We start from the raw sequence: 25989 nt of genomic DNA, 5'->3' as shown, positions 1-25989 counted from the left end.
GTCCAAATTACACATTTCGTGATTTTCAAAATTTTTCAAAATTTTCGTAGCCAGGACCCTGTGAAACCGAGAAAATCCCATGCTTTTTTAAATGGAGAGATCAAAAACATTTTCGGTTGCTATAGCAAAATCTCTGGAGTTTGCTTTCTATACAAGCTCTGACGTCACGAAACCCAGACTAAGAGACCCGGAATTTGTCTACTTAGAGAGAATGATCCACTTATGGAGCGGTATATCCCTCTGTTTAATTAACCCAAGGTACTATATAATACGCCATTGAAAAAAATAAACAGAAATTATCGACGTGTACGATAATTATCATATGTCTGGCAACCCTGGAGGTATCTTACTTTCCCCTCCAGATATGTTCTAAGGTATGGGCAGAACCTGGTTCACCTGGTGATTCCTAGAAAAGAAACCACGCCCATCTTTCCCCCTTTCTGTCGGTAAGGGGGGCGGGGGCACTCCAGTTCGATCTCTCTCTCTCGTGTAGGCGGAGGGTACCTTCCCGGAAATCCTGACAGCCGAGGCTACAGATGCAGCCACATATTCTCTGTTAACCTCAATATATTCTTGGTACAAGTTTCGAGTTGGATATTACCATCAGACTATCAAAAGCCCCCTCAGTTAGAAACGAATGGGATTTTATCGTTAGGCTAATGACTACCGGACCACCTAATGGTGAATAACCGAAACTTATGAACAAATCCCCCAATGCATGCTACCAGGGCCGGCGGATATGTGGGTATGGTGGGTAGAAGTACCCACCCGGGAAATTCCGGGTGGGTATTTTACCCACCCGGAATTGATGTCATCAAAGTCGGTACTGTGGGGATAGAGCCACGGCCATTGTCACATAATAGCTAGGTTTCCACTCTCCTCGAAAAGGTTTTGCAACGAACAATAGAGCCATGCCGCCTACATAATAATTTGCACAATTTTCCCGGGACTACGTATTTTTCCTCTCCCCTCCTTGATGAAGTTAGTACCGGCCACAATTAAAAATTCGTCACTGAGAGAAGAACCGCTTTCCCAGTTTTTCCCCACCTTCTTCTTCGCCCGATTGTAGGAGTGAGTCCGAGTAACGTTGTGCAGTGAAAATTCAGTTCCTGGTAAGTGGTCAGTGACACTTTTCAGTATAAAAATTAGTATTATATAGGCCTATCTTTATATGTAGGATAACCCAATACCCGCCCCCCTCGTCCGACTACCCACCCGAGATTAACACGATCCGCCGGCCACTGCTTCGTAGTCACAGTTTAGCCAATGTTCGGAAGTTGAAATTCCCATTGCTGGATAATAAATTTCCCACCAATTCCCACATCCCTATTTAGCCCCGCCCCCAACGAAAACTCAACCGAAAACATGCCAAATTTTCAAAACATTTTAAAAATTAAATTTTTTTGAAATTACAATGTTTAAACATTTTGGTTGTTAGGCCTATGTATTGATTGATTGTAGTCTTAGGAGGCACCTCCTTTATATTATTTATAAAACCCAAGATTCACGAAAATAAACTGCTCTAGATAATTTCGGGCTTTCTATTGACAGTCAAATTAAAAAAAACATAGGATAAATACCCGCAGACATGAAAATTCACACAAAATCAAAGTTTTTGAAAAAAAAATACCTTTTTCCCACAGAGCCAAAATTGACCCCAAAATTCCCACAATATGGGAAATTTCCCACAATCTGGCAACACTGTTCGTAGATGACAAGAGGTAGTATAGTAGGGTGAGGGGGATTGTGAGGACTTGCTCTTTTTCTCCGCCAGGTAGCGCAGATCCTAAGCTAATTTTGATTTATCCCGCGCCTGTCTAGTGCTGAACACATTTGCCCGTATGCCCAATTAAAACTTACATTGTTAGTTGGGCTCAAGGCTTATGCTATTAGTGTTAGCATAAGTGGATAATTCTCTCTAAGTAGACAAAACGCTATTCTACCTATGACTAGAGTCTTTGTCGGGGTCGGTCTGGCAGCCCTTTACAACCGCCCTATACTGTGTATCACCTCAACCTCACTCTGAATCTATACTGCCGAATCTAACGTGTCTTACATATCTTATGGTACGTTCCACGTCTGAACCGAGTCTCGAACGCCCGAGAGAGATAAATTTGGGGGTTGGCCAGTGGCGTAGCTAGCATGGGTGACACCCGGGGCGGATATCATGGTGGGCTACTTACTAGTCCCTATAGTTTGTGTTTTCATGGTCGGGTGTCACCCCCAAATCACGCCCAAACGGGTGTCACCCGGGGCGGACTGCCCCCTCCGCCCCCCCCCCTTTAGCGACATCACTGGGGTTGGCTCCTCGAATCCCCCCCCCCAACCTATACCATATTGGTTCAAGGTTTCAGATCCAAGGGTAAAGTTTTGTTAAATAAACGCCCCTTTAGTTGCCGTCTTGACCACTCGGTGGCGCCTCCGCCGAAATATTTTCAAAAGATTTATCTCTGGAGTTTGCTCGCTATACAAGCTCTGACGTCACGAAACCCAGACTAAGATACCCAACCGAGACCCGGAATTTGTATACTTAGAGAGAATGATCCACTTATGGTGTTAGATAATACAGAAAAATGTCGAAGGGGGTGACGCTTACTTTGACCGTTTCCCTGAGCAAGAATATTTCTTTGGTCATGTGGTCTTTTTCCTGGTAGAGGACTTCGAGATGCTGCTGCAGTTCGGCGTCCTGGTTCCTTCCGTGAGACATCCGCAACTCTTCCTCCAACTGCCGCATCAACTGGGCTTGTTTCTGCAATATACCCAAAAGAACGCACCTTCAATATTGATACACGAAATTTTGTTAGACTAAAATGAAAATTGAATAGAAATAATAAAAGTTAAATCAAATACAGTTTGTTTAGCCTGGTTTTCACTGGGCTAAAAAACAGCGGAATTGGCTTTAAAAATTCTGGGGCTAGTGTTTTCAACGGACAATAATTTATGGAGTAAATCTTCTGAAAAGATATCCGGCGACATCTATACGTCACTGGAAAACGTAAAACGAGTAGCGCCCCACTTATCATATAAAGCGAGAGCGCAAATTTGTAATACAGTCCAGAGTAAATATTTCTATTTGTTACCTCACACGAACACTCCAAACGCTATATCCGAAGAATTTCAAAATAAATGCTTAGAAGTAGTTTGGCACGGAGAAAACAAACATTGGTGTAGACCAAAAATTGTAACGCTGAAGACTCGCGAAGGTGGTTTCGGATTACAAACCCTACTAACACAATGGAATAAATTCGCTTTCACCAAACTGAGGAGGTCTTTGGAGGTCAAGGGCCACACCATCGAGCTTGATTTTCTCCTATTTTACTTAAAATCAACCAATCCCATGAAAATGGATTTCGCTGTCTTTAGCTTTAAAAATTTTGATCTGTCTCTTGATCACTTACCTAAATATTACCAAGGACTCTTTAGTTTTTGGAACTCACTTCCTATTACGCTGGCTAAACCGACTAATTTAGCAAGCTTATTAAATTTCCCGATTTGGAAGTGCCCATTCTTGCGCCTTCCTATCTATCATCCAAAATGGAAATCGGAGGGCCTACAGTTCTTCAGAGATATTTTCAATGAAGAAAAGCACGGTTTCGTTTTCTCAGAAGAGGGGAGAAATTTCAGTGCTGCAACTACAAGAGCCTTAAGAAGACAAGCACATTTGATAAATGACGACCTCGCACGTGTTTTCTCGTTAGAGTTCTTTGAGAAAGAAAACTTTGGAGAACCAAAACATTTAAACTTTCATATAGAATTAGAATTTGAAGAAAATAGTGCGGAACTAATAGTAAATGTAGAAAACTCAAAACTCCAAACTTTTTTAAACCCAGTGCCAGACTTTCACAACAACAAACCGCTCGAAATACTAGCTGAAAAGCTCGAAAATTCCGACCCCCCTCATGTTAAATGTAAAATTATATGGAACAATTCATTTATATACCACGAGAGCAATATTCTTTGGCGGCTGTTATACAGTTTTGTCATAACTCCAGGATTAGCATCAAAATTATATGGTTTAAAGCCAGAATGCCCATTTTGTGGCTATGAAATTGGTAACACCAAACATATGTACATTGAATGTCCGATAGTTTTAGATTTTTTAAAAACCATTGAATTTTTAATAAACCATTTTAACAAGGATTTTAAACTAAAAGAAATAGATTACTGGACCTATAATGTAAATTTTAAACCCTTTGCCAATATAACCAAAGTTATTCTAGCTATAAGTAAACTTTCAATATATTTCACATATAACAAAAAAATGAATAATGTCATAGGCGATAGCACAACATTACTCAAAAACCATTTTTCAGTGCGGCTAATGAAATTTATAGAAATTGAAAAAGAGTGCCACAAAAAATATAGTATATCTCTGTACCAAGATTTCTTAGCCAGTAAATTAATTAGAGAGGTAAACGACCTTTTTGTGCTAAATGTTAATCTTTAGCGAACGAATGATATGTATAAATCTTTGAAAAAAAAAAGGCGAAAAAATATGTAAATATTGTTTGTTGTTTTTATCCAATTTTTAATATTTCTTTCTTTTTTTCCCCCACTGGCTTGTAAATATTTGTTGATTTTTTAAATAAATGCCCCTCCCTCTTTCTGGGAGAGGCTTAAACTGAAAGAAAAAAAAAAAAATAAAATAAAATAAAATAAAATAAAACAAAATAAAATGATAAAATAGATAATAATAGCACTGTAATATATTGCAAAAATTTTACGTCTAATAAAATAGCAAAATAAAAGGCGATGGAGTTTTGGAGAATTCAAAAATGGATATCACAAATTTCATATGAATAATTAATAATACGAATAATTAACGATTTCCAAAAGTCTGCTAACAACCATTACGACTGGGTGGCAGGATACAGAAGTTCACATTCTCTTTAACAAAGGCCCAATAAATAAGGGATAATGACTATGTTGACACGATTTTTCTTTCTTCTTCTTAAGACCAAAATTATTTTCAAGTTACCTGGTTTTGAAAATAAGGTAGAAAAACGTGAACACGTAAATTTAAATTTATTTCTAAACAAACCGAATTTTTCGAGTTACCAGGTTTTGGAAATAAGGTTGTGGAACGCGAACAAGTTAATTTAAATTAATTTTTAGACAAACCGAATTTTTGTAGTTACCAGGTTTTGGGAATAAGGTAGTGGAACGCGAACAAGTTCATTTAAATTAATTTTTGGAGTTACCAGGTTTGGGAAATAAGGTAGTGGAACGCAAACAAGTTCATTTAAATTAATTTTTAGACAAACCGAATTTTTCGAGTTACCTGGTTTTGGAAATAAGGTATAGCGGAACGCGAACAAGTTAATTTAAATTAATTTTTAGACAAAACGAATTTTTATAGTTAGCTGGTTTTGGAAATAATTTTTTTTAAAAGATAGATGGCACCTGTAACAATTGGCACGACATTCAAATATTGGCCACAAATCTAACTTAAAATTAAAATTTCTTGATGCAACCGAACACGGTCAGAAATGATCAGTACTAACTAAAAATATAATTTGATTTCCAACCAAGTCGATCTTAATTTAAAAAAGTATGTAGATTTAAAGTCGAATATCGCCATATAGCACTGAAATGGGCCAATGACCAACTCATCGACCCCCGATCTACAAAATTAATAACGGGCATGATATTTCTTTTCGATTGAGATATCCCTGGCCCTTCTAAGCCTTATTCTTGAAGGGTTATAAGTGGAATACGGTTTCATATTCTTATTCTAATATTCAATAAAATAAGACGATTTAACTTGAACAAACTAAGAACCCAAAATTTATAAAAGTGTTATTATTTTTAGCGGTTACGCATAACAGTCAATAAAAGTAAACTTTCACTGTGGTAATTACTACTACCATTGGTGAAAGCGTTCAAAAAGCGTTTCCATAAAATAAAACGATAAAAAATTAAAAGTATAAAATGTTTTTCTCCGCGTCACGAGCTTAAGCTTTTCAGTACTTTATTGGCACGCGCGTTTCGCACGAGGAACTCAAAATCCAAAACTTTATCGACTCGAGCGCGTGCTCTCGATCTTCAATAACTGTAGCTAGTGACGTAGAAAAACATTTACACGTGACCTCCCGTATTTTATAGAAACGGTTGCATATGATAAATATGCGGCAATTATTTGGTCCTCTTCGTAAGCTTTGTAAATCTCAACCAATCGCACCTAATACACTAGGTTGAAAGAGCTGCCGAACACGACATCTATCGTACTATCCAGGTACTACATTAGAGCCGCCGCTTGCTTTAGAAGTTGAACTACTCACAAGGAGACTACCCGAGGTGTTTATCACCGATTTTGTTAAAACTCGGGGGCTAGGTAGACCTTATGCTAGTATGAAAATTGCCAAAGGGAAAAGTTGCAATGGGCTTTAGTTTTCCCGAAAATGTTTTTGACCACTCCATTTAAAAAAGCATGGGATTTTCTCGGTTACCCAAATTTTGTTCAAATTTAACCAAAATTGATCAATTTTACCCAAAATAGGTTAAATTTATCTTTTTGGGTAAGTTTTCAAAAATTAATTTTTTTTTAATTTTTTAAGTAAGTAAGTACTCTGTGAAACCGAGAAAATCACATGCTTTTTTAGAGATCAAAAACATTTTTCAGTTGCCATGGGAAAACTAAAGCCCATTGCAACTTTTCCCTTTGGCCATTTTCGGTTGCCATGGGAAAACTAAAGCCCATTGCAACTTTTCCCTTTGGCCATTTTCGGTTGCCATGGGAAAACTAAAGCCCATTGCAACTTTTCCCTTTGGTCATTTTCGGTTGCCATGGGAAAACTAAAGCCCATTGCAACTTTTCCCTTTGGCCATTTTCGGTTGCCATGGGAAAACTAAAGCCAATTGCAACTTTTCCCTTTGGTCATTTTCGGTTGCCATGGGAAAACTAAAGCCCATTGCAACTTTTCCCTTTGGTCATTTTCGGTTGCCATGGGAAAACTAAAGCCCATTGCAACTTTTCCCTTTGGCCATTTTCGGTTGCCATGGGAAAACTAAAGCCCATTGCAACTTTTCCCTTTGGTCATTTTCGGTTGCCATGGGAAAACTAAAGCCCATTGCAACTTTTCCCTTTGGCCATTTTCGGTTGCCATGGGAAAACTAAAGCCCATTGCAACTTTTCCCTTTGGCCATTTTCGGTTGCCATGGGAAAACTAAAGCCCATTGCAACTTTTCCTTTGGTCATTTTCGGTTGCCATGGGAAAACTAAAGCCCATTGCAACTTTTCCCTTTGGTCATTTTCGGTTGCCATGGGAAAACTAAAGCCCATTGCAACTTTTCCCTTTGGCCATTTTCGGTTGCCATGATAAAACTAAAGCCCATTGCAACTTTTCCCTTTGGCCATTTTCGGTTGCGATGGGAAAACTAAAGCCCATTGCAACTTTTCCCTTTGGCCATTTTCGGTTGCCATGATAAAACTAAAGCCCATTGCAACTTTTCCCTTTGGTCATTTTCGGTTGCCATGATAAAACTAAAGCCCATTGCAACTTTTCCCTTTGGCCATTTTCGGTTGCCATGATAAAACTAAAGCCCATTGCAACTTTTCCCTTTGGTCATTTTCGGTTGCCATGGGAAAACTAAAGCCCATTGCAACTTTTCCCTTTGGCCATTTTCGGTTGCCATGATAAAACTAAAGCCCATTGCAACTTTTCCCTTTGGCCATTTTCGGTTGCGATGGGAAAACTAAAGCCCATTGCAACTTTTCCCTTTGGCCATTTTCGGTTGCCATGATAAAACTAAAGCCCATTGCAACTTTTCCCTTTGGCCATTTTCGGTTGCCATGATAAAACTAAAGCCCATTGCAACTTTTCCCTTTGGCCATTTTCGGTTGCCATGATAAAACTAAAGCCCATTGCAACTTTTCCCTTTGGCCATTTTCGGTTGCCATGATAAAACTAAAGCCCATTGCAACTTTTCCCTTTGGTCATTTTCGGTTGCCATGGGAAAACTAAAGCCCATTGCAACTTTTCCCTTTGGCCATTTTCGGTTGCCATGGGAAAACTAAAGCCCATTGCAACTTTTCCCTTTGGCCATTTTCGGTTGCCATGGGAAAACTAAAGCCCATTGCAACTTTTCCCTTTGGTCATTTTCGGTTGCCATGGGAAAACTAAAGCCCATTGCAACTTTTCCCTTTGGCCATTTTCGGTTGCCATGATAAAACTAAAGCCCATTGCAACTTTTCCCTTTGGCCATTTTCGGTTGCGATGGGAAAACTAAAGCCCATTGCAACTTTTCCCTTTGGCCATTTTCGGTTGCCATGATAAAACTAAAGCCCATTGCAACTTTTCCCTTTGGCCATTTTCGGTTGCCATGGGAAAACTAAAGCCCATTGCAACTTTTCCCTTTGGCCATTTTCGGTTGCCATGGGAAAACTAAAGCCCATTGCAACTTTTCCCTTTGGCCATTTTCGGTTGCCATGATAAAACTAAAGCCCATTGCAACTTTTCCCTTTGGCCATTTTCGGTTGCCATGGGAAAACTAAAGTCCATTGCAACTTTTCCCTTTGGCCATTTTCGGTTGCCATGGGAAAACTAAAGCCCATTGCAACTTTTCCCTTTGATCATTTTCGGTTGCCATGGGAAAACTAAAGCCCATTGCAACTTTTCCCTTTGGCCATTTTCGGTTGCCATGATAAAACTAAAGCCCATTGCAACTTTTCCCTTTGGCCATTTTCGGTTGCCATGATAAAACTAAAGCCCATTGCAACTTTTCCCTTTGGCCATTTTCGGTTGCCATGGGAAAACTAAAGCCCATTGCAACTTTTCCCTTTGGCCATTTTCGGTTGCCATGGGAAAACTAAAGCCCATTGCAACTTTTCCTTTGGTCATTTTCGGTTGCCATGATAAAACTAAAGTCCATTGCAACTTTTCCCTTTGGCCATTTTCGGTTGCCATGGGAAAACTAAAGCCCATTGCAACTTTTCCCTTTGATCATTTTCGGTTGCCATGGGAAAACTAAAGCCCATTGCAACTTTTCCCTTTGGCCATTTTCGGTTGCCATGATAAAACTAAAGCCCATTGCAACTTTTCCCTTTGGCCATTTTCGGTTGCCATGGGAAAACTAAAGCCCATTGCAACTTTTCCCTTTGGCCATTTTCGGTTGCCATGGGAAAACTAAAGCCCATTGCAACTTTTCCCTTTGGCCATTTTCGCTTGCCATGGGAAAACTAAAGCCCATTGCAACTTTTCCCTTTGGCCATTTTCGGTTGCCATGGGAAAACTAAAGCCCATTGCAACTTTTCCTTTGGTCATTTTCGGTTGCCATGGGAAAACTAAAGCCCATTGCAACTTTTCCCTTTGGTCATTTTCGGTTGCCATGGGAAAACTAAAGCCCATTGCAACTTTTCCTTTGGTCATTTTCGGTTGCCATGGGAAAACTAAAGCCCATTGCAACTTTTCCCTTTGGCCATTTTCGGTTGCCATGGGAAAACTAAAGCCCATTGCAACTTTTCCCTTTGGCCATTTTCGGTTGCCATGGGAAAACTAAAGCCCATTGCAACTTTTCCCTTTGGCCATTTTCGGTTGCCATGATAAAACTAAAGCCCATTGCAACTTTTCCCTTTGGCCATTTTCGGTTGCCATGGGAAAACTAAAGCCCATTGCAACTTTTCCTTTGGTCATTTTCGGTTGCCATGGGAAAACTAAAGCCCATTGCAACTTTTCCCTTTGGTCATTTTCGGTTGCCATGGGAAAACTAAAGCCCATTGCAACTTTTCCCTTTGGTCATTTTCGGTTGCCATGATAAAACTAAAGCCCATTGCAACTTTTCCCTTTGGCCATTTTCGGTTGCCATGGGAAAACTAAAGCCCATTGCAACTTTTCCCTTTGGCCATTTTCGGTTGCCATGGGAAAACTAAAGCCCATTGCAACTTTTCCCTTTGGCCATTTTCGGTTGCCATGGGAAAACTAAAGCCCATTGCAACTTTTCCCTTTGGCCATTTTCGGTTGCCATGGGAAAACTAAAGCCCATTGCAACTTTTCCCTTTGGCCATTTTCGGTTGCCATGATAAAACTAAAGCCCATTGCAACTTTTCCCTTTGGCCATTTTCGGTTGCCATGGGAAAACTAAAGCCCATTGCAACTTTTCCTTTGGTCATTTTCGGTTGCCATGGGAAAACTAAAGCCCATTGCAACTTTTCCCTTTGGCCATTTTCGCTTGCCATGGGAAAACTAAAGCCCATTGCAACTTTTCCCTTTGGCCATTTTCGGTTGCCATGGGAAAACTAAAGCCCATTGCAACTTTTCCCTTTGATCATTTTCGGTTGCCATGATAAAACTAAAGCCCATTGCAACTTTTCCCTTTGGCCATTTTCGGTTGCCATGGGAAAACTAAAGCCCATTGCAACTTTTCCCTTTGGCCATTTTCGGTTGCCATGGGAAAACTAAAGCCCATTGCAACTTTTCCCTTTGGCCATTTTCGCTTGCCATGGGAAAACTAAAGCCCATTGCAACTTTTCCCTTTGGCCATTTTCGCTTGCCATGGGAAAACTAAAGCCCATTGCAACTTTTCCCTTTGGCCATTTTCGCTTGCCATGGGAAAACTAAAGCCCATTGCAACTTTTCCCTTTGGCCATTTTCGCTTGCCATGGGAAAACTAAAGCCCATTGCAACTTTTCCCTTTGGCCATTTTCGCTTGCCATGGGAAAACTAAAGCCCATTGCAACTTTTCCCTTTGGCCATTTTCGGTTGCCATGATAAAACTAAAGCCCATTGCAACTTTTCCCTTTGGCCATTTTCGCTTGCCATGGGAAAACTAAAGCCCATTGCAACTTTTCCCTTTGGTCATTTTCGGTTGCCATGGGAAAACTAAAGCCCATTGCAACTTTTCCCTTTGGCCATTTTCGGTTGCCATGGGAAAACTAAAGCCCATTGCAACTTTTCCCTTTGGCCATTTTCGGTTGCCATGGGAAAACTAAAGCCCATTGCAACTTTTCCCTTTGGTCATTTTCGGTTGCCATGGGAAAACTAAAGCCCATTGCAACTTTTCCCTTTGGCCATTTTCGCTTGCCATGGGAAAACTAAAGCCCATTGCAACTTTTCCCTTTGGTCATTTTCGGTTGCCATGGGAAAACTAAAGCCCATTGCAACTTTTCCCTTTGGCCATTTTCGGTTGCCATGGGAAAACTAAAGCCCATTGCAACTTTTCCCTTTGGCCATTTTCGGTTGCCATGGGAAAACTAAAGCCCATTGCAACTTTTCCCTTTGGCCATTTTCGGTTGCCATGGGAAAACTAAAGCCCATTGCAACTTTTCCCTTTGGCCATTTTCGCTTGCCATGGGAAAACTAAAGCCCATTGCAACTTTTCCCTTTGGCCATTTTCGCTTGCCATGGGAAAACTAAAGCCCATTGCAACTTTTCCCTTTGGCCATTTTCGCTTGCCATGGGAAAACTAAAGCCCATTGCAACTTTTCCCTTTGGCCATTTTCGGTTGCCATGGGAAAACTAAAGCCCATTGCAACTTTTCCCTTTGGCCATTTTCGCTTGCCATGGGAAAACTAAAGCCCATTGCAACTTTTCCCTTTGGCCATTTTCGCTTGCCATGGGAAAACTAAAGCCCATTGCAACTTTTCCCTTTGGCCATTTTCGCTTGCCATGGGAAAACTAAAGCCCATTGCAACTTTTCCCTTTGGCCATTTTCGGTTGCCATGGGAAAACTAAAGCCCATTGCAACTTTTCCCTTTGGCCATTTTCGCTTGCCATGGGAAAACTAAAGCCCATTGCAACTTTTCCCTTTGGCCATTTTCGCTTGCCATGGGAAAACTAAAGCCCATTGCAACTTTTCCCTTTGGCCATTTTCGCTTGCCATGGGAAAACTAAAGCCCATTGCAACTTTTCCCTTTGGCCATTTTCGCTTGCCATGGGAAAACTAAAGCCCATTGCAACTTTTCCCTTTGGCCATTTTCGGTTGCCATGGGAAAACTAAAGCCCATTGCAACTTTTCCCTTTGGCCATTTTCGGTTGCCATGGGAAAACTAAAGCCCATTGCAACTTTTCCCTTTGGCCATTTTCGCTTGCCATGGGAAAACTAAAGCCCATTGCAACTTTTCCCTTTGGCCATTTTCGCTTGCCATGGGAAAACTAAAGCCCATTGCAACTTTTCCCTTTGGCCATTTTCGCTTGCCATGGGAAAACTAAAGCCCATTGCAACTTTTCCCTTTGGCCATTTTCGCTTGCCATGGGAAAACTAAAGCCCATTGCAACTTTTCCCTTTGGCCATTTTCGGTTGCCATGGGAAAACTAAAGCCCATTGCAACTTTTCCCTTTGATCATTTTCGGTTGCCATGATAAAACTAAAGCCCATTGCAACTTTTCCCTTTGGCCATTTTCGGTTGCCATGGGAAAACTAAAGCCCATTGCAACTTTTCCCTTTGGCCATTTTCGGTTGCCATGGGAAAACTAAAGCCCATTGCAACTTTTCCCTTTGGCCATTTTCGCTTGCCATGGGAAAACTAAAGCCCATTGCAACTTTTCCCTTTGGCCATTTTCGGTTGCCATGGGAAAACTAAAGCCCATTGCAACTTTTCCCTTTGGCCATTTTCGGTTGCCATGATAAAACTAAAGCCCATTGCAACTTTTCCCTTTGGCCATTTTCGGTTGCCATGGGAAAACTAAAGCCCATTGCAACTTTTCCCTTTGGCCATTTTCGCTTGCCATGGGAAAACTAAAGCCCATTGCAACTTTTCCCTTTGGCCATTTTCGGTTGCCATGGGAAAACTAAAGCCCATTGCAACTTTTCCCTTTGATCATTTTCGGTTGCCATGATAAAACTAAAGCCCATTGCAACTTTTCCCTTTGGCCATTTTCGGTTGCCATGGGAAAACTAAAGCCCATTGCAACTTTTCCCTTTGGCCATTTTCGGTTGCGATGGGAAAACTAAAGCCCATTGCAACTTTTCCCTTTGGCCATTTTCGGTTGCCATGGGAAAACTAAAGCCCATTGCAACTTTTCCCTTTGGCCATTTTCGGTTGCGATGGGAAAACTAAAGCCCATTGCAACTTTTCCCTTTGGCCATTTTCGGTTGCCATGGGAAAACTAAAGCCCATTGCAACTTTTCCCTTTGGCCATTTTCGCTTGCCATGATAAAACTAAAGCCCATTGCAACTTTTCCCTTTGGCCATTTTCGGTTGCCATGATAAAACTAAAGCCCATTGCAACTTTTCCCTTTGATCATTTTCGGTTGCCATGATAAAACTAAAGCCCATTGCAACTTTTCCCTTTGGCCATTTTCGCTTGCCATGGGAAAACTAAAGCCCATTGCAACTTTTCCCTTTGGCCATTTTCGGTTGCCATGGGAAAACTAAAGCCCATTGCAACTTTTCCCTTTGATCATTTTCGGTTGCCATGAAAAAACTAAAGCCCATTGCAACTTTTCCCTTTGGCCATTTTCGGTTGCCATGGGAAAACTAAAGCCCATTGCAACTTTTCCCTTTGGCCATTTTCGGTTGCCATGGGAAAACTAAAGCCCATTGCAACTTTTCCCTTTGATCATTTTCGGTTGCCATGATAAAACTAAAGCCCATTGCAACTTTTCCCTTTGGCCATTTTCGCTTGCCATGATAAAACTAAAGCCCATTGCAACTTTTCCCTTTGGCCATTTTCGGTTGCCATGGGAAAACTAAAGCCCATTGCAACTTTTCCCTTTGGCCATTTTCGCTTGCCATGGGAAAACTAAAGCCCATACAACTTTTCCCTTTGGCCATTTTCGGTTGCCATGGGAAAACTAAAGCCCATTGCAACTTTTCCCTTTGATCATTTTCGGTTGCCATGATAAAACTAAAGCCCATTGCAACTTTTCCCTTTGATCATTTTCGGTTGCCATGATAAAACTAAAGCCCATTGCAACTTTTCCCTTTGGCCATTTTCGGTTGCGATGGGAAAACTAAAGCCCATTGCAACTTTTCCCTTTGGCCATTTTCGGTTGCCATGGGAAAACTAAAGCCCATTGCAACTTTTCCCTTTGGCCATTTTCGGTTGCGATGGGAAAACTAAAGCCCATTGCAACTTTTCCCTTTGGCCATTTTCGGTTGCCATGGGAAAACTAAAGCCCATTGCAACTTTTCCCTTTGGCCATTTTCGCTTGCCATGATAAAACTAAAGCCCATTGCAACTTTTCCCTTTGGCCATTTTCGGTTGCCATGATAAAACTAAAGCCCATTGCAACTTTTCCCTTTGATCATTTTCGGTTGCCATGATAAAACTAAAGCCCATTGCAACTTTTCCCTTTGGCCATTTTCGCTTGCCATGGGAAAACTAAAGCCCATTGCAACTTTTCCCTTTGGCCATTTTCGGTTGCCATGGGAAAACTAAAGCCCATTGCAACTTTTCCCTTTGATCATTTTCGGTTGCCATGATAAAACTAAAGCCCATTGCAACTTTTCCCTTTGGCCATTTTCGGTTGCCATGGGAAAACTAAAGCCCATTGCAACTTTTCCCTTTGGCCATTTTCGGTTGCCATGATAAAACTAAAGCCCATTGCAACTTTTCCCTTTGGCCATTTTCGGTTGCCATGGGAAAACTAAAGCCCATTGCAACTTTTCCCTTTGGCCATTTTCGCTTGCCATGGGAAAACTAAAGCCCATTGCAACTTTTCCCTTTGGCCATTTTCGGTTGCCATGGGAAAACTAAAGCCCATTGCAACTTTTCCCTTTGATCATTTTCGGTTGCCATGATAAAACTAAAGCCCATTGCAACTTTTCCCTTTGGCCATTTTCGGTTGCCATGGGAAAACTAAAGCCCATTGCAACTTTTCCCTTTGGCCATTTTCGGTTGCGATGGGAAAACTAAAGCCCATTGCAACTTTTCCCTTTGGCCATTTTCGGTTGCCATGGGAAAACTAAAGCCCATTGCAACTTTTCCCTTTGGCCATTTTCGGTTGCGATGGGAAAACTAAAGCCCATTGCAACTTTTCCCTTTGGCCATTTTCGGTTGCCATGGGAAAACTAAAGCCCATTGCAACTTTTCCCTTTGGCCATTTTCGCTTGCCATGATAAAACTAAAGCCCATTGCAACTTTTCCCTTTGGCCATTTTCGGTTGCCATGATAAAACTAAAGCCCATTGCAACTTTTCCCTTTGATCATTTTCGGTTGCCATGATAAAACTAAAGCCCATTGCAACTTTTCCCTTTGGCCATTTTCGCTTGCCATGGGAAAACTAAAGCCCATTGCAACTTTTCCCTTTGGCCATTTTCGGTTGCCATGGGAAAACTAAAGCCCATTGCAACTTTTCCCTTTGATCATTTTCGGTTGCCATGATAAAACTAAAGCCCATTGCAACTTTTCCCTTTGGCCATTTTCGGTTGCCATGGGAAAACTAAAGCCCATTGCAACTTTTCCCTTTGGCCATTTTCGGTTGCCATGGGAAAACTAAAGCCCATTGCAACTTTTCCCTTTGATCATTTTCGGTTGCCATGATAAAACTAAAGCCCATTGCAACTTTTCCCTTTGGCCATTTTCGCTTGCCATGATAAAACTAAAGCCCATTGCAACTTTTCCCTTTGGCCATTTTCGGTTGCCATGGGAAAACTAAAGCCCATTGCAACTTTTCCCTTTGGCCATTTTCGCTTGCCATGGGAAAACTAAAGCCCATTGCAACTTTTCCCTTTGGCCATTTTCGGTTGCCATGGGAAAACTAAAGCCCATTGCAACTTTTCCCTTTGATCATTTTCGGTTGCCATGATAAAACTAAAGCCCATTGCAACTTTTCCCTTTGATCATTTTCGGTTGCCATGATAAAACTAAAGCCCATTGCAACTTTTCCCTTTGGCCATTTTCGGTTGCCATGGGAAAACTAAAGCCCATTGCAACTTTTCCCTTTGGCCATTTTCGCTTGCCATGGGAAAACTAAAGCCCATTGCAACTTTTCCCTTTGGCCATTTTCGCTTGCCATGATAAAACTAAAGCCCATTGCAACTTTTCCCTTTGATCATTTTCGGTTGCCATGATAAAACTAAAGCCCATTGCAACTTTTCCCTTTGATCATTTTCGGTTGCCATGATAAAACTAAAGCCCATTGCAACTTTTCCCTTTGGCCATTTTCGCTTGCCATGGGAAAACTAAAGCCCATTGCAACTTTTCCCTTTGGCCATTTTCGGTTGCCATGGGAAAACTAAAGCCCATTGCAACTTTTCCCTTTGATCATTTTCGGTTGCCATGATAAAACTAAAGCCCATTGCAACTTTTCCCTTTGGCCATTTTCGGTTGCCATGGGAAAACTAAAGCCCATTGCAACTTTTCCCTTTGGCCATTTTCGCTTGCCATGGGAAAACTAAAGCCCATTGCAACTTTTCCCTTTGGCCATTTTCGGTTGCCATGGGAAAACTAAAGCCCATTGCAACTTTTCCCTTTGGCCATTTTCGGTTGCCATGGGAAAACTAAAGCCCATTGCAACTTTTCCCTTTGATCATTTTCGGTTGCCATGATAAAACTAAAGCCCATTGCAACTTTTCCCTTTGGCCATTTTCGGTTGCCATGGGAAAACTAAAGCCCATTGCAACTTTTCCCTTTGGCCATTTTCGGTTGCCATGGGAAAACTAAAGCCCATTGCAACTTTTCCCTTTGGCCATTTTCGGTTGCCATGGGAAAACTAAAGCCCATTGCAACTTTTCCCTTTGGCCATTTTCGGTTGCCATGGGAAAACTAAAGCCCATTGCAACTTTTCCCTTTGATCATTTTCGGTTGCCATGATAAAACTAAAGCCCATTGCAACTTTTCCCTTTGGCCATTTTCGGTTGCCATGGGAAAACTAAAGCCCATTGCAACTTTTCCCTTTGGCCATTTTCGCTTGCCATGGGAAAACTAAAGCCCATTGCAACTTTTCCCTTTGGCCATTTTCGGTTGCCATGGGAAAACTAAAGCCCATTGCAACTTTTCCCTTTGATCATTTTCGGTTGCCATGATAAAACTAAAGCCCATTGCAACTTTTCCCTTTGGCCATTTTCGGTTGCCATGGGAAAACTAAAGCCCATTGCAACTTTTCCCTTTGGCCATTTTCGCTTGCCATGGGAAAACTAAAGCCCATTGCAACTTTTCCCTTTGGCCATTTTCGGTTGCCATGGGAAAACTAAAGCCCATTGCAACTTTTCCCTTTGGCCATTTTCGGTTGCCATGGGAAAACTAAAGCCCATTGCAACTTTTCCCTTTGATCATTTTCGGTTGCCATGATAAAACTAAAGCCCATTGCAACTTTTCCCTTTGGCCATTTTCGGTTGCCATGGGAAAACTAAAGCCCATTGCAACTTTTCCCTTTGGCCATTTTCGGTTGCCATGGGAAAACTAAAGCCCATTGCAACTTTTCCCTTTGGCCATTTTCGGTTGCCATGGGAAAACTAAAGCCCATTGCAACTTTTCCCTTTGGCCATTTTCGGTTGCCATGGGAAAACTAAAGCCCATTGCAACTTTTCCCTTTGATCATTTTCGGTTGCCATGATAAAACTAAAGCCCATTGCAACTTTTCCCTTTGGCCATTTTCGGTTGCCATGGGAAAACTAAAGCCCATTGCAACTTTTCCCTTTGGCCATTTTCGCTTGCCATGGGAAAACTAAAGCCCATTGCAACTTTTCCCTTTGGCCATTTTCGGTTGCCATGGGAAAACTAAAGCCCATTGCAACTTTTCCCTTTGGCCATTTTCGGTTGCCATGATAAATCTAAAGCCCATTGCAACTTTTCCCTTTGGCCATTTTCGGTTGCCATGGGAAAACTAAAGCCCATTGCAACTTTTCCCTTTGGCCATTTTCGCTTGCCATGGGAAAACTAAAGCCCATTGCAACTTTTCCCTTTGGCCATTTTCGGTTGCCATGGGAAAACTAAAGCCCATTGCAACTTTTCCCTTTGATCATTTTCGGTTGCCATGATAAAACTAAAGCCCATTGCAACTTTTCCCTTTGGCCATTTTCGGTTGCCATGGGAAAACTAAAGCCCATTGCAACTTTTCCCTTTGGCCATTTTCGGTTGCCATGGGAAAACTAAAGCCCATTGCAACTTTTCCCTTTGGCCATTTTCGGTTGCCATGGGAAAACTAAAGCCCATTGCAACTTTTCCCTTTGGCCATTTTCGCTTGCCATGGGAAAACTAAAGCCCATTGCAACTTTTCCCTTTGGCCATTTTCGCTTGCCATGGGAAAACTAAAGCCCATTGCAACTTTTCCCTTTGGCCATTTTCGGTTGCCATGGGAAAACTAAAGCCCATTGCAACTTTTCCCTTTGATCATTTTCGGTTGCCATGATAAAACTAAAGCCCATTGCAACTTTTCCCTTTGGCCATTTTCGGTTGCGATGGGAAAACTAAAGCCCATTGCAACTTTTCCCTTTGGCCATTTTCGGTTGCCATGATAAAACTAAAGCCCATTGCAACTTTTCCCTTTGGCCATTTTCGGTTGCCATGGGAAAACTAAAGCCCATTGCAACTTTTCCCTTTGGCCATTTTCGGTTGCCATGGGAAAACTAAAGCCCATTGCAACTTTTCCCTTTGGCCATTTTCGGTTGCCATGGGAAAACTAAAGCCCATTGCAACTTTTCCCTTTGGCCATTTTCGGTTGCGATGGGAAAACTAAAGCCCATTGCAACTTTTCCCTTTGGCCATTTTCGGTTGCCATGATAAAACTAAAGCCCATTGCAACTTTTCCCTTTGGCCATTTTCGGTTGCCATGGGAAAACTAAAGCCCATTGCAACTTTTCCCTTTGGCCATTTTCGGTTGCCATGGGAAAACTAAAGCCCATTGCAACTTTTCCCTTTGGCCATTTTCATACTACCATAAGGTCTACCTAACCCCCGAGTTTTAACAAAATCGGTGATAACCACCTCGGGTAGTCTCCTTGTCAGTTGCAGTGGCGTTAAAAAGTTTCAAAATGGCGCCCCAATATTGAAATGAAGAATCAGAATTACCACCTGTTGAAAGAACAATTGGACATTAAAGATAGTGTTTTGGTGCCCCCTACTTGATAGCCAGCTTGGCACCCAGTTAAATATTAACCCCCTTAACCCGGGTCGGTACGCATCCAGTCGGTTGTATTAGTATTTCTGCTAATGTTACTCTGTTGAAGCAGGTTTAAACGCAGGCTCCCGTTGATATTAAAAATTAAACCTTTTTTGGTGGAAAAAATAGTGCGGGTTGAAAACCGTCATATTTTTATTTCCAAATAGTATTTCATCTTGAAAATACCGTTTATCAATCGGTAAATATCCCTACGCAGCGTAATTTTGGCATTTTACACTTTTAAGTGAAGTAATATACTCAGAAAACTTTAAGCCACATCCGCGATTTGGCGGGAAATTAACGCCAAACGCAATCCGCGTCGAAACTGCGAAGGCGCGTGTTTCACTTCAAACGCGTAAATTGATCCTTCTCTCGTAAGATTCCTTTATGTACTTTTGATAATAGTTACATTTTTATACAATCCGTTTTACGATATTTGGTCATGGACAGTAAATTAAGAGGACAGGTTTTTGATACCCTTCCACAGTGCATTTTATTTCTCCCCGCGTATCAATCAGCTCTCGAGACTCCGAGGGAGTCTTGCAAGGTCCTTTGTACCACGTGATCTTCAAATTTCAAAATGGCAATCTAATGCGGTTGATATTGTTACGTAATTTTTTGCGCTTTATATTTTAGTAATTTTTAATTTTGGTTAAAAACTATCAACTGATATTTAGAATATCATATTTAATCTCTAAAACGTGAAAAAATACCTTTTGGCGTAAAAATGTACTTCGTGTTTTCGTTTTTCTTTATTCGAACAGTATCGTCCACTCTTAGCGACACTTGGTTTTTTCAAATAACCTTGGACGACTCCCTTAGTGTGATTGGTTTACGGGGGCTAAAAACCAGGCTTTTTACCGATCCTCTAAAATCTACTATTCATGTCCCAATTAATTAATACTACAATTCAAACTGTTTTTTTAAGTTTGTATTTTAAGTAAAAGCAGGAATCCATACCTCTACTTGGAATGTTTATCGCGGCAGATTTTTGTCTCGATGTGGCTGACGGTTTTTGTGACGTCACTATGTTAACTTAACAAACAACAACGTGAGAGGGGAATGCGCGCAGAGAGGATTTTTTCTCTCGAAGGCGGGGCCAAAGCCGTCAGAGTGATCTTACCATACGCGATACGCCAGGATAAGCATTCCTAGTAGAGGTATGGACTCCTAGTAAAAGGCCTAGTTGGGTATTTCTCTCGTAATAAATATTTCATATACTTCTGGTATAATTGAAGCTCTTGTAGAAAGGAATAAATAAATAAATAGCAGAAACGTTCCCCAAATGGCACGCGGGTTATTCATATTCTGAATTTTAGAAAAGGTCAAATATTGAAAAAAGGGGCAGACCATTTTAGCTTTAGGTTTCGGCTTTTCGATCTAGCTACGTCCGAAGAGTCGTAAACCCGATATTGAAAAAATAAATGTTATAAAATATTCAAGCAATGCGCCGAGATAGATATTATTTTCTGTTTTTCAGCTTTCAACGACGCGAATAAGTGCAGGCATCGCGCTGGGACAAAAGCGAAACGAACGACCCAAAAAATCCAGAATAATCATTCGAGCTGAGACAGAAAAGTCTTCACATTCTTAAAACAGCTTTTCATGAATAATTCAAAGCGACTTACTAAAAGGACAACCTTCGAAACATGGTTGCCCGAAATACCGAAGAGCTCTTTTCATCACTGAACCTGTACGGTCCTACCTCGTTTCGTACAAGGCCGTTCCTGCTTATCAGAATCCACCAGAAAAAACACACCAGTTTGAAAGGCCTATTCACACGAGCCAAGGTTTTGGTAAAATAACGTTGATCAACACGAGCCCACGTTTTCGTAAAACAACGTTGGTCAACACAGGCCAACGTTTTCGGAAAACATCGTTGGCCAACGTTTTCGCAAAACAACATTGGTCAACACGAGTCAACGTTTTCGTAAAACAACGTTGGTCAACACGAAAAAATGTTTTCGCAAAACAATGTTGGTCAACACAGGCCAACGTTTTCGGAAAAATCGTTGGTCAACACGAGAAAACGTTTTCGGAAAATATCGTTGATCAGCACGAGCTAACGGTTTCACAAAGCATTGTCGGTCAACACCAGTTGCCAAGCGAGTTGGACGTGGTAGAAACGTGTTGGCCAAACGAACACTTTTGTGGGCATATTTTTGAAAACGACTTTTTTGACCGAGGCTTAAGTTCAAATGTTTAAATCTAATAATTTTCGTACATATCCTTTTGATTGAACAAAACTAAATGAGAATATTCATCTTTCCATCTTTATTCATGTAATTTAACATATATCGTTGTATTCGAATCATATATTAAACGAGTTACGCTTTCAGTTTCTACTCTTCGAAATTGGTCGGTGAAAAATGGATGAGTAAGGATTCCGAATTATGTTCGGCATCTTGGTCTTAAATTATATTGGTTTGATAACATCAAAGTTAACGGTTCTTTAGATTAACATCAAAGTTAACGGTTCTTTAGATTAACATCAAAGTTAACGGTTCTTTAGATTAACATCAAAGTTAACGGTTCTTTAGATTAACATCAAAGTTAACGGTTCTTTAGATTAACATCAAAGTTAACGGTTCTTTAGATTAACATCAAAGTTAACGGTTCTTTAGATTAACATCAAAGTTAACGGTTCTTTAGATTAACATCAAAGTTAACGGTTCTTTAGATTAACATCAAAGTTAACGGTTCTTTAGATTAACATCAAAGTTAACGGTTCTTTAGATTAACATCAAAGTTAACGGTTCTTTAGATTAACATCAAAGTTAACGGTTCTTTAGATTAACATCAAAGTTAACGGTTCTTTAGATTAAAATCAGCATCTACCGAGGGGCAGTTCACTCCCATGATTAAATCTGCGCTCTTGGCCGATTAAATCCGATTAAATCATGATTAAAATGATTAAATGGATTAAATCGCGATTAAATCAGGATTAAATCACGATTAAATCTAGATTGTGATTAAGTTGATTAAATCACGATTAAGCCGATTAAATCGTGATTAAAAAGATTAAATCTCGATTAAGCTGATTAAATTACGTTTTGAGAATAAAAGTACTCGGAAAAATTAATATCATTTTTTAAAAAAAAATCATAGTTTTGTCTAAAATAAAATATAGTTTATTACATTTCTACTTTACGTGTCCCTCTGAGTTTTAGACGTCTCGGTTTTAGAACTTTACGTTCGCTCGCTCGCGTCAACGGAATGATAAGTTAGAAAATTCCAGAAAAAAAGCGGAATTCAGATTTTAAACCTTGAGGAGCTTAGTTCGGCATCCATCGATACATTATTATATTGTTTGGGTAAGTTTATATAGTCCTAGTCGATAATTCAAAATAACGGTAAAAAATGCCGCCGATCAGTTTTGTAAAATATTTTCGGCGGCGTCTTCGTCGGCCATTTTCGGTATGGAGATACAGGCCGGAAGGCAGGCAAGGCTGCCAGATTTCGATAGATCGAAAACGGCCAACTCTCTCAAATGTTTTCGTTTTCAAAACGAAAATTTTGCGGCGTAGCTATCGACTAAGACTATTGTATTTAAATTTATATTCGTTAATTTATATGTAATGAAGCCTTTTATGCGAGCTTTTATGACGATTTTTATAATTAACACCGGTTTTTATAATTGTTTATATTATATTGCATATTATTTTTAGATTTAAATACTCCAAATTATAAACGTCAGTAAAGTTAATTGGTTTAATTTTATCGATGTAAGATTAGATGGCGATACAAAAAAATATTAAAACCTGATCATGATTAACAAGATTTAATCATGATTAAGTCTATTAAATCGTGATTAAAAAGATTAGATCATGATTTGGTTGATTAAATCATGATTAAAAAATTAGATCATGATTAAGCCGATTAAATCATGACTAAGCCGATTAAATCTGGATTAAATCATGATTAAAAAGTTTAATCATGATAAAATCATTTTGTATGTGAAATTAAACGGTCAAAGGAGTTTGCAACTTTCTATGTAAGCTAATTATCTTAATGAATTTATAAAACAGACATGTACTAAATTCTATCTATTCAAGTCTGCACTTATTATTTCAAACTTCTGGTTTAAAGTAGAATTATACATCAGTATTTAAATTTGGCATGCATCATGAAAAACTGAAGATCCTCACAAGTCAAGTACCCGCTGGTAGTAAAAAAGAGTTACATTAAAATGACCACATTTCTTTCTAGAAAGGCCTGATGAAATGTGTGCAGTTACACTGCAGTACCCTGTTTGAATTGTTAAAGGGACTTTCAAGAAAGACCTAGTTGAATATAAGTCATTCAGTCGTAACTTTGGGTTCCCAATGTTCGGCAACTGAATTACGTATTTTAAATTGACTAGAGGGTCTCTTGGAAGTCTCTTTAATAAAAGAAAATTCATGACTTATCTTTTCTAAGCTAAAGGACAAGGCACATGGCTCTCTTTGCACTTGCAGGCTCTCTCTATAGGTAGAGAATATCATATGTTGATGGTGAAAATAGAGGCTCTATAGCTGCACCCAAATTTTCAGTTAACTTTAATAACTTTCTTGATTAAATTGATTGCAAATCTCTTTTATTGATGAATTTTTTACTAGTTTAGTTTCTATAATGAGTTTCAGCAATTTAAATGCTGTAATTTTACACGTAATCCTTTAAAATTTAAAATTTTCTCAGTTTACTGTTACAGTTTCAAGGCTCAAATTTAAGGAAAGGGTTTTAAAATATATAAAAGGTGAGAAAAAATTGATTGAAATTATTTTAGAAATATATTTTGCTTTTTAAAATAATTCCAAAAAATAACTCTTTAATTCTAAAACATTTCCAATATCTGTGCCTTAATTGATCCGAACTACCCCTTAAATCAACCTTCCAACTGCTTTGATAAAAGCATTTTTTATTTAATAGCTGTCCCTTTGCTCTGCCTCACAGGGCATATTTTGCCTAAAATTAAAAGTTAGAAAATAAATAGGTTTTATTTTTAAATATATTTTGAACAGACATTATTATATTTTTTAATGTAATTTAAATATGTCAAATTGAGTTTTAACTTCCCATTAAGACTTAGATAACAAGATAATAGGTGTATAACTGGTTCCAGTAAGCAAGTGAAATATGCTAATTTTGGTAAATCTTTCACGTACGTACAGTACACAGACATTGTAAATGAAAATAGCTACAAAAGCAATTAATATGAATTTATGTTATATTAAAAAACTAAAAAAAATTCTAACGCGCTTATTGTAAGTAAGCACATTTATCAACAGTACTTGAATGGTGGGTCTCCAGTCCTGTTCTGGCTGTACTACCTTACAACGGTATGGCTCGTACACTATTGATGCTCAAATAACAATAATTTCAGTCTACTCACTCTTTAAGCTTTTGAATAATTAAGACGCCTTTACATAGAGGATTAAGTTTGAATGCCCAAAACGTTTATTGTTATGAAAAATTATTCAAATATTTACCATACTTCATTACTGTAATTAAAATTCCCAAAATTATTTACACAATGCTAAATGGATACACCTAAATCAAAATTCAATTATTAATTTTTTTTAACTCTGTAAAAAATCAGCTGGGCAAAAAAATTTATGGAAGAGATAAAACAAAATTAACTTCAAACTAAATTTCACTTTCCACAAAATTCTTTCTGGTACTACCAAGAACGTATTTATTTATACCTAAATATAAATAAATACATTCTTGGTACTACTAAATACGTTATTATTAACCTAGAATATATGATCGGGTTCTACCGGCTAATTTTCCCTACGAAGCAAAGGCTTAACGGTTAAATGTTAATTACTATTCAACTGCAAGTAAATTAATTACAATATTGATAATTTTAACTTAAAAAATACTTAATTACGTATAAATAATGATATTTAAATAAAGTTCCCATAAGAAATGGTTTATTATTTCTTGAGTAAAGTGCGAAAAACAACGATAACTCGAAGACGGACAAAATTTGATTTTTGCATTATTCCGGGAAACTGGATACGAGCTGATCAGTTGGCCTTTCATGTCAAAAATGGTACATTAACTCATTACAGTACGAAGCTTCTTATCTACAGTCGACTAACTTTCGTTAAATGACGGGATTCTAATACGTTTCTCGCTGAAGTTGACAGTAGCAACAAATCCGTATGGGTATCTCTGTACTGTACACCAAGGCTGTTACATTAATATTAATTGTAGTACTGGCAGACAATAATTGTTGACAGTAAGAATAATTCCGCTAGGCATCCACAATACTGAATCTTGGGCATGAAAATCGCTTAAAATAAAGTCTTAAAAATTTTAGCGACCCGACTATTGATTCTCCTGCGCTTGGCTGTATTAATTTTAGCCATAGGAAATCGCGCTGACCCCTTAAATAAGTATGGCCTACCGGCCATTGTAGAGTATTACAATTAGACAACTTATACTCTACTTAGTAGACTTATAATTATATATCCCGTATTAAATATATTGTAAAAAAATTACTATAATTTCAGCTATCGTCAAATTTACAAACGAGCCAATCAACGCGAAGAATACTTTTGGGTCAAAATGTGGCTTAAACATCGGGTTTTGATTTCAACACTAGCGACATCTGTTGAAAATAGAACTACTTCACGTACAGCCGACACTTGCTTTAAAGGGACTTTCAAGGGGGGTGTGAGAGGTCGGAAGTCGATTCAAAAAACGTCACTGAAGAAGCGTCATCAGCGTGTAACATTGTAAATGCGACGAAGAGCGATCGAATGACGTATTTTAAATGGACAGCCAAGGGCGTAGCCAGGATTTTGTTTCCGGGGGGGGGGGGGGGCACACCATTGAAAAAAAAGTAAAAACAATAAAATATTTGTACGTACAACCATACGTTTCGGGGGGCATGTGCTACCTGTGCCCCCCTGGCTACGCCACTGTGGACAGCTCTCCCTTAACATACTACATCTTATCTCAATTTTTGTCTACGCCCCCAACCCCACGAAACCTGCATTATTCCTTTAAATAAAAACT

General features: G+C 39.5%; 1 protein-coding gene across 3 annotated transcripts in view; it reads right to left on the bottom strand.

The window, feature by feature from the left end:
• brp (ELKS/RAB6-interacting/CAST family member bruchpilot) overlaps positions 1-25989 on the bottom strand; it is a 181599-nt gene that overhangs the window by 57583 nt on the left and 98027 nt on the right. For all 3 annotated transcript variants that reach the window (XM_090180409.1, XM_090180410.1, XM_090180411.1), the window contains exon 2: positions 2597-2749. In XM_090180409.1, coding sequence (XP_090036535.1) covers positions 2597-2749 — 153 coding nt within the window. The remainder of the gene's footprint in view (positions 1-2596; positions 2750-25989) is intronic.

This window comes from Leiobunum rupestre, chromosome 1, assembly GCF_980474605.1.
Source record: "Leiobunum rupestre chromosome 1, qqLeiRupe1.1.hap1, whole genome shotgun sequence".
In the NCBI taxonomy this organism is placed as follows: Eukaryota; Metazoa; Arthropoda; class Arachnida; order Opiliones; family Sclerosomatidae; genus Leiobunum; species Leiobunum rupestre.
This window is presented reverse-complemented; position numbering and strand designations above follow the sequence as displayed.